This window comes from Rhineura floridana, chromosome 3 (genome assembly GCF_030035675.1).
Source record: "Rhineura floridana isolate rRhiFlo1 chromosome 3, rRhiFlo1.hap2, whole genome shotgun sequence".
NCBI classification, from domain to species: Eukaryota; Metazoa; Chordata; class Lepidosauria; order Squamata; family Rhineuridae; genus Rhineura; species Rhineura floridana.
In genome coordinates, this window is record NC_084482.1 from 123,057,032 (window position 1) to 123,071,447 (window position 14,416).

At 43.0% G+C, this 14,416-nt stretch overlaps 1 protein-coding gene across 1 annotated transcript; it reads left to right on the plus strand.

Annotated features, from left to right (window-relative positions):
• Window positions 1–8,292: 8,292 nt before the first annotated feature.
• TMED9 (transmembrane p24 trafficking protein 9) lies at window positions 8,293–14,172 on the plus strand. Its single transcript, XM_061617646.1, has 5 exons — window positions 8,293–8,542; window positions 9,472–9,572; window positions 10,503–10,628; window positions 10,763–10,909; window positions 11,412–14,172. The coding sequence occupies exons 1-5, from the start codon at window positions 8,389–8,391 to the stop codon at window positions 11,559–11,561; spliced, it is 678 nt and encodes a 225-aa protein (XP_061473630.1). The 5' UTR covers window positions 8,293–8,388; the 3' UTR covers window positions 11,562–14,172.
• Window positions 14,173–14,416: the final 244 nt, after the last annotated feature.

The window sequence follows — 14,416 nt, forward strand, 5'->3', positions numbered from 1 at the left end:
TATACTACAGAAGGTGAATTCTCTTCAGTGACTGTTAAAAATGTAGGTGTGTAGGGAGTTTAATAAGAAGAAAGCCACATGTCTTACTGCATTTTAAGGTTTAGAATGTTTTGCAATATTTTAGTTCGCCTCAATAACACAAGCAAACCATTATTCATACTTAACAACTGAAAAACTTACCGGACTGTAAGTTACTAAGGGACATTATCTAATCTACAGTTGCAAAGAGTAATTCCCAGAACTGAAGGATACAGGTCCCTGGATGTACTAAAGGCACTGGCCAGAAAGTAGGATACCTACCAGCCCAAAAATGTGCACTTAATTTTTTATGCTCATGGCATCATGCTAATAGGAGAAGTGCCTTCTGTACCACAGGAAAAAGTGGTTATCAGCATTTGTGAGCATATGTGTACTCTACCATTGATACAGGGCCAGGAAAAGTATTTGCCCCATCTGATTTTCTGCGTAGTTGCATATTTTTGGCACTGAATGTTGTCAGATCTTGAACCAAAACCTAATATTGGAGAAAAGGGAATCTGAGTGAACAAACACAAAATTTTGATACTTATGTCATTTATTTATTGAAGAAAGTTAGGCAACACCTAATGTCCCTGTGTGAAAAAGTAATTGCCCCCCTATTAACTCAATCCAATGAAAGGGATTATTAGGGCCAGAATATCTTGGTAAACAATCAGGCCTGCTTTGGGCCAGTCCTGCCCAATATAAATCTGACTAACTTTGGCCCTTGCCATTAGATTGAAGTTGCTAGTACACAGGTTCCAAAGCCACATCATGCCACAATCACAAGAAATTCCTGAACACCTCCGGAAAACAGTTGTTGATGCATATCAGTTTGGAAAGGGTTACAGAGCCATATCTAAGGCTCTGGGGCTCCACCGAACCACAGTCAGAGCCATATTGACCACACAGAGAAGGTTTGGGGCAGTAGTGAATCTCCCCAGGAGTGACCGTCCTGCCAAAATCCCTCCAACAGAAAGGCATAAAATCATCCAGGAAGTCATGAAGGACCCCAGAACAACATCCAGGGATCTACAGGCCTCTCTCACCTCAGCCAAGGTCAGTGTTCATGACTCCACCATCAGAAAGACATTGTGCAAACATGGGATTCATGGAAGAGTAGCAAGGCGGAAACCACTGCTCACTAAGAAAAACATGAATGTTTGTCTAGAGTTTGCCAGAAAGCACCTGGATGATCCTCAAGAGTTCTGGAACAATGTTCTATTGACAGATTAATCAAAGATGTAACTTTTTGGGGAACATGGGCCCCGCTATGTCTGGCAAAAACCAAACACTGCATCCCACATGTAGAACCTCATACCAATAGTCAAGCATGGTGGTGGCAGAGGCATGGTTTGGGGATGCTTTGCTGCATCAGGACCTAGACGACTTGCCATCATTGAAAGAACCATGAATTCTGCTTTGTCTTGGAGAATTCTACAGCAGAATGTCAGGCCATCTGTCCGTCAGCTAAAGCTGAAGTGCAGCTGGGTCATGTAGCAAGACAATGGTCCAAAACACACAAGTCTGCGTCAGAATGGTTGAGGAACAAGAAATTTAAAGTTTTGGAATGGCCTAAACCCCATTGAGATGTTGTGGCAGGACCTGAAAGGAGCAGTTCATGCTCGAAAACCCACAAATATCACTGAGTTAAAGCAGTTCTGCATGGAGGAGTGGGCCAAAATTCTACCACAGCAGATGTGTGGTGCTACAGGAAGTGTTTGGTTGCAGTAATTGCTGCTAAAGGTGGCGTAACCAGGTTTTGAGTCTAAGGGGGCAATTACTTTTTCACACAGGGACATTGGGTGTTGCTTAAATTTCTTTAATAAATGAAATAAGTATCAAATTTTTGTGTTTGTTCACTCAGGTTCCCTTTTATCTAATATTAGGTTTTGCTTCAAGATCTGACAACGTTCAGTGCCAAAAATATGCAAGAAGTGTGATGCTTGGAGTCTACTACCGACCACCCAATCAAGGAGAAGATGAGAATGTAACTTTTGAAAAGCAAATTGACAATGTTTCGAGGAGGCATGATGTAGTAGTAATGGGGGACTTCAATTATCCTGATATCTGTTGGGAGACACTCTGCCAAACATGGCCCCTCCAAGAAATTTCTGACTTGTGTTGGAGATAACTTTATCCTACAGAAAGTGGAGGAAGCGACCAGAGGATCAGCTATCCTGGACTTGATTCTAACCAATAGAGATTATTTGGTGGATGAAGTGGCAGTTACGGGAACTCTGGGGGAAAGTGACCACACCATACTTGAATTCTTGATTTTAACAGAAGCGAAAGCTGAGAGTAGCCATACGTGCACCCTGGACTTCAGGAAAGCTGATTTTAATAAACTCAGAACAATTGTAAGTACGGTTCCATGGCAAGCCACCCTAATAAGAAAAGGAGTCCAAGATGCATGGGAGTTTCTAAAAAAGGAAATTCTAAAAGCGCAATGGCAAGCAATTCCAACAAGGAAAAAAGGGGGAAAACAGCAGAAGAAGCCACAAAAAGCTTAGAGCTGACCTGAAAACAAAAAAGGACACATACAAGAAGTGGAAAGAAGGCCAGGCCACAAAGGAAGAGTACAGGCAGCTATCATGGAATTGCCGGGATGGTGTCAGGAAGGCTAAAGATGAGAATGAGCTGAGGCTAGCAAGGGATGCTAAAAGCAACAAAAAAGCTTTCTTCAGGTATGTCCATAGTAAAAGACAGAGAAAAGAAATGGTGGCACAGCTACTCAATGAGGATGGCAAAATGATAACAGATGACAAAGAAAAGGCAGAAGTGCTCAATTCCTACTTTGGCTCAGTCTTCTCCCAAAAAAGGGTCTATGACCCTCCCGGGAAACATGAAGTAGAAGGGGCAGGATTGGAGCTTGAGATTGATAGACAAATGGTCAAGGAATACCTAATCACTTTGAACGAGTTCAAATCTCCAGGGCCCAATAAACTGCATCCTAGAGTATTGAAGGAACTGGCTGAAGAACTCTCAGAACCGCTCTCTATTATCTTTGTGAAATCATGGAGGACTGGTGAAGTGCCGGATGACTGGAGGAGAGCTAACGTTGTCCCTATCTTCAAAAAGGGCAAAAAGGAGGAACCGGGGAACTACAGACCAGTCAGCCTAACATCAATCCCTGGAAAAACTCTGGAATATATTATAAAGCAGTCAATCTGTAAGCACCTTGAAAACAACACAGTGATTACTAGGAGCCAACATGGATTTATGAAGAACAAATCCTGCCAAACTAAACTCATCTCATTTTTTAATCGGGTAACCTCCCTTGTAGACTGTGGGAATGCTGTGGACATAATATATCTCGACTTCAGCAAAGCTTTTGGCAAAGTGCCCATGATATTCTGATTAGCAAGCTAGCTCAATGTGGGCTGGATGGAACAACTATTAGGTGGATCCACAGTTGGCTCCAGAATCGTACTCAAAGAGTGCTTATCAATGGTTCCTTCTCAAACTGGGCGGAAGTAACGAGTGGGGTACCACAGGGATCGGTCCTGGGCCCAGTGCTCTTTAACATTTTTATTAATGACTTGGATGAGGAGGTACAAAGCATGCTTATCAAATTTGCAGATGATACAAAGTTGGGGGGCATAGCTAATACCGTGGAAGACAGAAAGAAAATTCAAAGGGACCTTGATAGGCTGGAGCACTGGGCTGAAAACAACAGAATGAAATTCAACAGGGATAAATGCAAAGTTCTACACTCAGGAAAAAGAAACCAAATACAGTTCTAAGATACTTGGCTCAGCAGTACGACATGTGAGAAGGATCTTGGAATTGTCGTTGATTACAAGCTGAATATCAGCCAACAGTGTAATGTGGCTGCAAAAAAGGCAAATGCTATATTAGGCTGCATTAACAGAAGTATAGTTTCCAAATCGCGTGAAGTACTAGTTCCCCTCTATTTAGCACTGGTTAGGCCTCATCTTGAATACTGCGTCCAGTTCTGGTCTCCGCACTTCAAGAAGGATGCAGACGGACTTCCGGGAAGGGTGACTTCGCTTGTGCCTGCTTTTGAGACGGGCTCCCGCCTCAAAAGAAGCTTATTCAGATATAAATCAGTCAGAACATTTTTTTTTGACTGATGAAATTTCTCCCGGGCAGGGAGAAACGTAGAGATCAACCTCAAAAGCCTGTTTTTGTTGGGAGGATTGGATTTCATTAATTTATGAGAAAAGGTCCAGCCAGCAATGCCGGACGGACTTCCGAACAAGCTCTATCTGATTAATGCGATACGTTTATCTTTTCTTCAAAGAGAAAACGGACTAACAGGCAAGCACCCTTCTTTCTATTATTTTTTTTACTTGGTTTAAATTGTTGCAGCAAAAAGAGATTTGTCAAATGAATCAGCTTTAAAGAACTTCTGGGTGAGCTATAACTCTTCTCTGTTATTCACGAAATTAACAGCTTATCTCTGTTTCTATTGCAAAAAGCTGTCCTGGAAGTGCATTCTAAAGATATAAACAGAAGAGGGATTTCTATTCCGAGGAACATTATATTGTCTGGGACTATTCTCTTTTTGGTCTATTTTATTTTGACGAATCTGCTTCTTCACGACACCACTAACTGTTTTGATGCTGGGAACTAAATTTGTTTTGTGTTCTTGAACATAGAGAGATAAGGCAGGCTGCTCTGTTTATACTGTGATGTCATCAAGCCTGGAATATTAACCCAATTGTTGCTGAAATAAGAAGTGGTTCTTCTTTATTTTTGTTTTGTTTTCGTGGTTTTAAAAATGGCAATCAAGAAAGTGGCTGAGAATCTGGAAGTAATTATGTTTCAGAAAATAATGGATGAGATTGAGATAACGAAACAAACCCTGCGACAGGGCAGTAAGGAGCTGAAAATTGAACTGAGCAAAATGACGCAGGAGCTTAAAGAAATAGGGGATCCTGTGAGAGAGGAGACTGAGATCAGAGATGAGAAAAGAAAAAATAAAGGGAAGATACAAGCCCTGGAGATTGGAACAAATGTGGAATTGGAAAAAGATCTGGAGTTTATGGATATTAGAAATAAAATCTACTGTTTGGAATTTAACGTTATCTCTGAAGAAATTAATGAAGATATTAGAGATAAAGTTATCAGTGGCTTGGATAATCTTCTGGACTGGAATGACGTGATGGAGCTTGATATAGAGAAAATCTATGGAATTAACTGCAGCCATGTGACAATGGAAAAACTCTCAAGAGATGAGCCAGTGCATTTTGTAAAAAAGAAGAACACAGATATGACTTTACAACAATATTTCAGCAACTTATTCAGAATTGATGGCAAGAAAATATTTGGGATAGAGGAAATTCCCATCAGACTCTTATTATATGACTATGGCTATGACAGCAAGATTATTATGGAATACTGATAATGGAAGATTGGACACTGAAATTACTGGACTTAACAGGACTATTGAAGATGGAAGATGGAATTAATATGGATAATGGAATAATGGCTATTGAAATTATTGGACCTAACAGATTTTGATGAGATGGATTAATCGATATGTTTATTTGGACTATGGTTATGACAATAAGATTATTATTATTATTAACGAGATGGATTAATCGACATGTTTATTTGGAGAAAAATTGATAGATATATTTCTTAAAGAATTGAAACCTCTCTTTGACTTTTTGTGGAAAGAATAAAGTAATGTTTATGAGATTTGATGATTAATTAAGATAACTACTGGAGGAAAGTGATTTTATAATATAATTTAAGAGACAGGATTGTTATATATTGTAGACCTACAACTGATTTGATCTGCAACAAATGGGAAGTCAACATTTTATTTTTTTGTTTAATCATTTTTGTTTTGTTTTGTTTTTTGTCTTTGAATGTTTTATGATTTTGTTTTGTATGTTTTATGAAAATTTGAATAAAAATTATTGTAAAAAAAAAAAAGAAGGATGCAGACAAACTGGAACGGGTTCAGAGGAGGGCAACAAAGACGATCAGGGGACTGGAAACCAAGCCCTATGAGGAGAGACTGAAAGAACTGGGCATGTTTAGCCTGGAGAAGAGAAGACTGAGGGGAAATATGATAGCATTCTTCAAGTACATGAAAGGTTGTCACATAGAGGAGGGCTGGGATCTCTTCTCGATCCTCCCAGAGTGCTGGACACGAAATAATGGGCTCAAGTTGCAGGAAGCCAGATTTCGACTGGACATCAGGAAAAACTTCCTAACTGTTAGAGCCATATGACAATGGAGCCAATTACCTAGAGAGGCAGTGGGCTCTCCGACACTGGAGACATTCAAGAGGCAGCTGGACAGCCATCTGTCGGGAATGCTTTGATTTGGATTCCTGCATTGAGCAGGGGGTTGGACTTGATGGCCTTATAGGCCCCTTCCAACTCTACTATTCTATGATTCTATAAGGCAGAAAATCAGATGGGGCAAATACTTTTTCACAGCACTGTATATTTAATATTTTTTTTACCATTTTCTTTAAGCAAAAAGGCTTCCAGACCAGCATGCACAGTGCACTTTTTAGACAATCCCTGAGTTTAGGCTTAAAATCTAAAAGAAATCACACATAAGGGGAAAAGGGTGGGGGAGAGAAGGAAAAAGCATTCTTGTGCATCAGTTCTTAGAAAACTCAGCTGAGGGAAACAGGCGACATAGTCTGACAGGATTGTTGTCAATACAGTATGTAGTAGTTGCAGGAAGATATGCTTCTCTTCTGTGCAGCCCCAAAGCGTAAAAATAACATCCTTCTATGAAGCAGAGATATCTGATACCATGGCACATTTCTGTGTTGCTACAGCTGTGTGGTTTTCTCACGGGGGTGCACTTAGGATACTTGTACGGCCAGCTTGTCACCATCAGAGGAACCAGATGAACTCTAAGGGCCCTTTAGCAAATCTGCCTCAGGGAGGGGCTGAAGCTCAGTGACAGAACATCTGCTTTGCATGTGGAAGGTCCCAGGTTCAATCCTGGGTAACTTCAGCTAGGGCTAGGAGAGACCCCAGTCTGGAACCCAGAGAGTTGCTGCCAGTCATTGTAGAGCCAGAAGGACCAATCACAGTGGGGAGGAGAGCCTGGCTGGGAGTCCAGAGTCTTGTAAGTTCAAATCCCCGCTTGTGTCTCCTGGGTGTAAAGGGCCAGCTAAAGATCACCCCACAGTGAGTGGCTCAGGAGTTACATGCCCTGCCACCTGTGCAGCCATGGGCAAGCTGCATAGTCCCAAGAAGCCCAGTTGCCCCCAGCTGGCAGTTGCAGACAAGGAAGGGGCTGGTTTGTGCAGCTGTGGCAAGCTGGACAGGCCCTAGCCAGCTGGGGAGGACTAGTCTCAGAGGGAGGCAGTGGTAAACCCCTTCTGAATACCACTTACCATGAAAACCCTATTCACAGGGTAGCCATAAGACGGGATCGACTTGAAGGCAGTCCATTTCCATTTTTCAGCTCCCTATAGTCCTACAAACTGGGTTCTACTTTTGGAAACTGAGTGATGGCAGTGGGGCAAGGTAAATGGTGGAATACGGAGGAGAACCTGGTATGTAATGAGATGGGACTGTGAGAGGAAGCAGGCATTTGTGGTGTAGTGGTTAAGGTGTTGGACTACGACCTGGGAGGCCAGGATTCGAATCCCCACACAGCCATGAAACTCCCTGGGTGCCCTTGGGCCAGTCACTGCCTCTTAGCCTCAGAGGGAGGCAATGGTAAACCCCCTCTGAATACCACTTACCATGAAAACCCTATTCATAGGGTCGCCCATAAGTCGGAATCGACTTGAAGGCAGTCCATTTCAAAGCTAGACAGCTCCAACTCCATCCTTGGATTCCTACTCCATAATCCCTACAAATAAAGGTTTTTCTTTTCCTGTTCTTACACCTCTTCAGTGAGAACAGGATTCCTGTATTCAAACGAATTTGAGAAACGCTGAATCAAGCTCACACTACACAAAGTTTTAACACAAGGTACTGCAGTCTCTGCTCCAGAATGCAGGGAGAACCTTATTCCTCATGGCAGCAAGGAGGCTGGGTGTCCCAAGGGAGATGGGGGTGCAGATAAGCCAGGCGATACCTTCCAGATGTTGGACTCCAAACGCCATCAGCGCCCGCCAACACGGCCACAGATCAGGAACGGGAGGAGTTGTAGTCCAAAACATCTGAAAGACCACAGGTTCTCCGTCCCTACTCCTCATAGCCAATGACATACTGGCACCTCTTACTACTGTACGAGAGGGGAGGGGAGGTTTTCCAACAAACGGCCCGGCCTGCAGATACTTGCTCCACTTCCTTTCAGGGGGTTGCTGGGAGTTGTAGTCCGACTGCGTGAAACCGTGCGTTGCTTAGTCCTTTGCTACAGCGATTACGTGGCTTGAGAAGGGAAGTAGAGGTGAGACGCAGGCGCGGCGTGATGGCGGCTCCCGTGTACAGCCCCACATTTTTCTTGCATCTGATGCTGCTTGTGGCCGGGATCGTCTCCCCCGGGTGGGGTCTCTACTTCCATCTGGGCGAGACGGAACGCAAGTGCTTCATCGAGGAGATCCCGGACGAGACCATGGTCATCGGTGCGTGTGGGGGAGAGGGAGAAAGTGGGGCTCGGGAGGATCTGTATAATTCAGTAGCGGTGTGGCAAATTCAGAAGTGCAGAGTCCCTTCATGATAGTCACAGCCACACCCCTTCTCCCCCCCCGTTTTTTGCTCCTCGGTTGAGAATGACATCCTTGTTCATTCCTCCTTCTACAGCAACAACGGCTGCTACTAGCCACGATGGCTGGGCTTTGCCTCCACAGTTGGAGGTAGTGTGCTTCTGAATAACAGAAACCGTAGGGCGGGGGAGAGTGCTCTTGTGCTCAGGTCCTGCTTGTAGGCTTCCTATGGACATCTAGTTGACTACTGTGCCAACAGGATGCTGGACTAGATGTGCCACTGGCCTGATCCACTTACGATCTTAACAATAGAAGTTCCTAGGAGCGAATAAGCATGAAAAGGGAGAGTGTTAGCTACTGAAAAGAGTCTTCTCAGTGGCTTACTCATCTCCTTTCTCTCCGATTGGCTCCAATCAACAGGAAAGGACAAGGAGGCATGTTAGAAGACTTTTCTCAGTGGCTAACATGTTCCCTTTTCATGCTGATTGGCTCACAGGATGCTGGAGATATAGGGATCCTGCTGAGAACCTGCTCCCAAAAAAGCAAGGGGTCAAAGACCCCTGCCCCACATCCAGCACAACTAAACCCCTGGGTTAACACCCCTGCACTGGACAGAAATGAGGGGAGGGAGGTGGCTCTGGGGTACAATGAACTGGGATTGCTGTGGATTATAAAAACTCAGGGAGGAGGACTACCGAATGGGAAGAGTGCTGTGCAATGGAGCAGTGTATGATGTGAGAGATGAGAACCCTGCAGAAGATGTTATGTGCATATAGAAGGTGGTGATGGAGGTTATGATGGGAAGCAAAGCCAGCTGTCCCTTCATGCTGCTCTGTTCTGCATCACAGGGAATTACCGGACGCAGCTGTTTGATAAGCAACGGGAAGAGTACCTTCCTGCTACTCCAGGCCTGGGCATGTTTGTGGAAGTGAAGGACCCTGATGAAAAGGTATATGGCTATATAGGACCAGGTGTATGGTGAAGCCGCATCATATTCTTGCTAAAGAGCATAAGGAGAAGTACCTTGGTTAAGCTTCCTTCCTTAAGAGCATGAGAAGTACCTTGATTAAATGCTTGATTATAGCATTTGTTGTGCTATAACTGCCTTTGTTTTGGCTGTAGTCTGCTAGTATATAGACTGGCATCTTGTATGCAGATACACAAGTACTCCATTGGAGATGAAGAAGCAGAATTGTATTTGTGGTCTCTTATTACTCCCTTTTGTGTGGGAACAGGATAAGTACAATCACTTCATGGATGCTTCTGGAACAGTCTGGATAATTAAAAGCTATTTGTAGGCTGTCTCTTTTCTCCCCAAAGATGAATCTGGGTTGCAAGGTTGTTGAGAGATTAATTTTAATAATGTGTGTTGCAAACTATATGCTGTTTAGTTTTTCTCATGGCCCATAGAAAACCTCTGCTTTGTTACAATGGCACACACCTATAATACCAATAAATGTTGGTTGTGAAGATCTTTTTCTGCTGGTGGCTTCTACCTGTTTAGGGTGGCTTCTTTTAGTGGATTTATAGTTTATTTTATAATGGCTTTATGGCCCGCAGAACTGATAATGCATCATATTAATAGATCATTGTATATAGATTGGCAATACCTAATGGTGGGATAGACACAGCCTGAAGACTGTGTCCAGAAGATTTCTGGTACAAAGCAAAAATCACTAAATAAAGTTTAGTTATTCATATCAGAGAATTCCAGAAACACCTGTGTATTGAACCCAATGCACTGGAACTACCAATTCCCAATATTTCTTACTTGAACTGTTTATAGCTATATGAACCAGGAACTCCAGCATAAACATGACTTTGGGTTGCTGGTTTTTCTCATGCACTATACTTGTATCTCTTTTGTTCTGTTTTATAGGTGGTGTTGTCCCGACAGTATGGCTCAGAGGGTAGGTTCACCTTCACTTCACATACACCTGGGGAACATCAGATCTGCTTGCATTCCAACTCCACAAAGTTTTCCCTGTTTGCAGGAGGCATGCTGGTAAGAGGATCCATGTGGAGGATTTGTGTTTGGGCTCACTTGATTTGACAAGGCAGTTCATGAAGCATCATGCTCTGGTGGGTATCTTCAGGACAGAGGTTTTAATGTTGTCCTTCTTTCTAATTTCATTGCAGAGGGTCCACCTTGATATCCAAGTTGGGGAGCATGCCAACGACTATGCTGAGATTGCAGCCAAGGACAAGCTGAGTGAGCTGCAGTTGCGTGTGCGCCAGCTCCTGGAGCAGATAGAGCAGATCCAGAAAGAGCAGAACTACCAGCGGGTAAAAAGAGAGGGACTGTAGCTCAGTGGCAGAGCACCTGCTTTGCAGTCCCTAGTGGCTCCATTTGAAAGGGTCAGGCAGCGGAAGATGGGTATGACCTTTCTTCCTGACACCCTGAAGAGATCCCCACCCACTCAGTCGACAATACTGGGCTGGATGGACAACTAGCCTTTCTTGGCATAAGGCAGCTTCCGATGTTTCTCAGTAGGTCTCCAGTAATATTGTTTGCGCTATAAAGCAGAGAAGAGATGTGGTCTGCCTGCATGGTCACACCTCACAATTCTGATTTGTGGGGAAAGGGCTTCATTCTAAGATTTAATACTATAGAGAAACCTCCGCACCAGTATTACTTACTGTTTTACTATTTCATGAAGATAAGCATACTCAGATTTCTAGATTTAGCTATGCTCCAATTCAGTCCATGGAGAAAATGTCTTCGCTTTTGATTATGAGTGGGAAGGGGGAGAAGTTTGACCTTTTCCCCCCTTCTTTTTTTGCTCAGTGGCGAGAAGAACGTTTCCGGCAAACCAGTGAGAGCACAAACCAACGAGTTCTCTGGTGGTCCATTGTTCAGACCCTCATTCTTGTAGCCATCGGAGTCTGGCAGATGAGGCATCTCAAAAGTTTCTTTGAGGCCAAGAAGCTGGTATAAAAAAAAAGATGGTGTTCTCAGCAAAAGGCCTGCATCTCCCACAGAAGCCATTCCCAGTCCTTCAGTGCCTGCGCTGGTCCCTTTTCCCTCTTCAGTCGTCCTTTCCACCAGACTGGTTGTTGTTTGGGCTCAATGTCATCTACCTCTCTCTGCCTGTATCCCTCTCCTCCCTCACCTCAATCATCTCAGACTGCTGTGGTTCCAGTGCAGCAGCTCAGCCCCTTGAGACCCTGTGCTCTCTCCAGACAGTCGAGACCTGCCCATCCTTGTTGCCTCTCATGCTCTGTCTGAGGAGCTTGTGTGTGGGGGGGGGGGGCTGTGTGCAGCTTTTCTCCTGACTCAGAGTGTCCTTCATCAAAAATACTCTTTTCCCAAGGACACTCAGGACTCTTTTCTCTAGCCAGCATCACAAATGTCAAAGCCAAGAAACTGATGCCAGTTTTCAGCTGTGCTGTACTTGTACTAGCTCTGACTTCTTAATGCCGCTAGTATGTTGTTCAGAAGGAAAGTGCTGAATAAGAAAACTTGGAAGCTTTGCCTGCAATTCTCCTGTTCTGATATTCATAATGTGAATAGGATGCTGAATGATTTTGTGATTAACTGCTCTGGTATTGGTGGAGCAATATGGGGACACTGTGTGTTTGTATTGGGATATGTGATAATCACTGGGCTACTAATTGGGGATAGCTAAGTACTGAAATTTACTTGTCTTCCTCCTGTTGCTTGTTAGAATTAAATTTCTAACAACTTAATTTTGCTGTATACATGCAGCCGATACTCTTCTGGCAGATCAAATACTTCGTTTTCCACTAGTGTGAGCTAATGGATTGCAAGCTTGGTTCTACAATACTGCTGTTATAACAGGAACATGTGCAGACATCCTTCTTTCCTGCTGCTCCACCAACCAGATCCTAACTCTGATTTACTCGCTTCAGAGTCCCATTGATTTCAATAGAATTCCTTCCAAATAACTTTGCAGCCCAAGTCTCCTAGGGGTTTGTTTTGCTAAATACATTTGTGGACATTGAAAAGATTCATATGGTATGATTATAACTCCAAAATTATTGGGATTGCAGTTTGGGGGAGGGAAGAGAGTAAAAAGAATGTTACATTTGAAGTAGGCCACTCTTGAACTAATAGATAAACCATGATTGAACCCTGTGCCCAAGAATGAACTATGTGCCCATATTCTCCTACTTCCCCCTCTTCTCCTTCCTTCATTGCACCCAGCTTCAACACTTATATCCTGTTTTGTGAGATGTTTGTTCTAACAAATTGTGCTTGTAAGCTACAACAAGCCTCAGTTTGGATGTTATGGGAAGCTGGTTTAACAAGCCAGGATATAAGCATCAGTCTGGACACCCAAGGGGAGGAGTAAGGAAAGTGTGGGCTTGTTATGTCTGACCTGGCCATTGTGTGTTGACTTTGTAAGTGAGGGGGCTGTTACTGATTGCTGTTGTCTTTTGTTTGTAAACATTACTTCCATATAAGCTGTTAGAGAAGTGTCTATGTTGCCTTGGCCTATAATCACCTTGTTATCTGTCTGAGTTGGATTTTCTGGAATTGACACATTGTAGACAAGGCAAATGCAGATATGGTAAAATCCCTAACGCTTTGTTTGCCCAGCATTGGCTTCCTAATTAATATATTAATTTTATATGAAAGCAGGTACAAATGTCCCCTTCCCTAAATGTGAAAGGGAACGTTTTTGTTGCCAGAGCAGAACACAGAATTGTTTACTAGAGGCACGAGCTATAGCTTGCTAGGAACAATTACAGTGACTTCTGTGGCACCACCCTGTCAATTTCTAAAATTAATCTTAGGATTTGTTTGGTGCTTTGAATATGTTGTGTTACTGGATTTACAAAAAGGTGGTGGGGGTACTACTGCTTATGAGTGTCCTCAAGTTGCCAAGGAGTTTTGAGTTGGATATATCCAGTCTGATCTGACTATGATCCCTCTGGAGTCCAGCATGTTGAAAGCCATGAGTCTTGATTTTCGGATAGCAGAACTTGCTAAATGTTGAAGTGCTGGATTCTATTCAGAGCAATTTTTTGCGGGCATTAAACTGGTGTTGTTGATAAAGCTACATGACTGTGCCAAGTTAAAAACAAAACAGTTTGGAGCACTGGAAGGAACTTCACTGGGAGGCACTTTCTAGACTGAAGGAAGATTCCTTACTATATGAATGAATGCTGGTGAGCTTCTATTTGAACTGGGTTTATTGGAAAGGGGGGCTTCTATTATTTGTTTTCCAAATATGTGGCATATGTGATGACTTGGGTTTGTGTCACTAACTACACCATCCAGTTAAAGAGTTCCAAGAGCCCAACCACCCTGAAGTTACCCAGACTATGCACTTATGCACAAGTGAAATTATGTTTCTTACTGTCCACTGTGACCAACAACAAAGGTTTAATTGGGTAACAATTTTAAATACTCAAAAGTAGGATTGCAAGCTTTTAAGTAGGAGATTAAATGGCTAAAGCTATATGGGCGAGGGACCAGTTTTAATGAGTGGCACATATTTGTTTTATTGTCTGGAAGCCCTGGTTCCTACTGTAATTCAAACAAGAGAGACATTATTAAAGATGGTATTTGCTCCTAACAATGAGTGCTAGCTTTATTTCATGTTAAAATCTTCCACTTTCTTCAGAAGTCCAAAAAGGTACCTACATAAAAGTTTTGGTAATAAGATTTCAAGATTTTATAGTCGATTTAAACCTTAAATAATAAAATTGCTTTCCCAAAACTGGCCGTGTGTTTCATGTTTAATCCCACTCAAATTCGGATATCTTGTTAATCAGCCACTCAACCTGGACTGTCTAGAAGCTTCCCATAGGCTGCCTAGGTCC

Excerpts from the sequence above, each read along its gene's own strand:
- TMED9 (XM_061617646.1), top strand. The coding sequence starts at position 8,389 with ATGGCGGCTCCCGTGTACAGCCCCACATTTTTCTTGCATCTGATGCTG. Across the intron at positions 8,543-9,471 it reads GGACGAGACCATGGTCATCG|GGAATTACCGGACGCAGCTG; the intron begins GTGCGTGTGGGG and ends TCTGCATCACAG. Across the intron at positions 10,910-11,411 it reads AAGAGCAGAACTACCAGCGG|TGGCGAGAAGAACGTTTCCG; the intron begins GTAAAAAGAGAG and ends TTTTTTGCTCAG.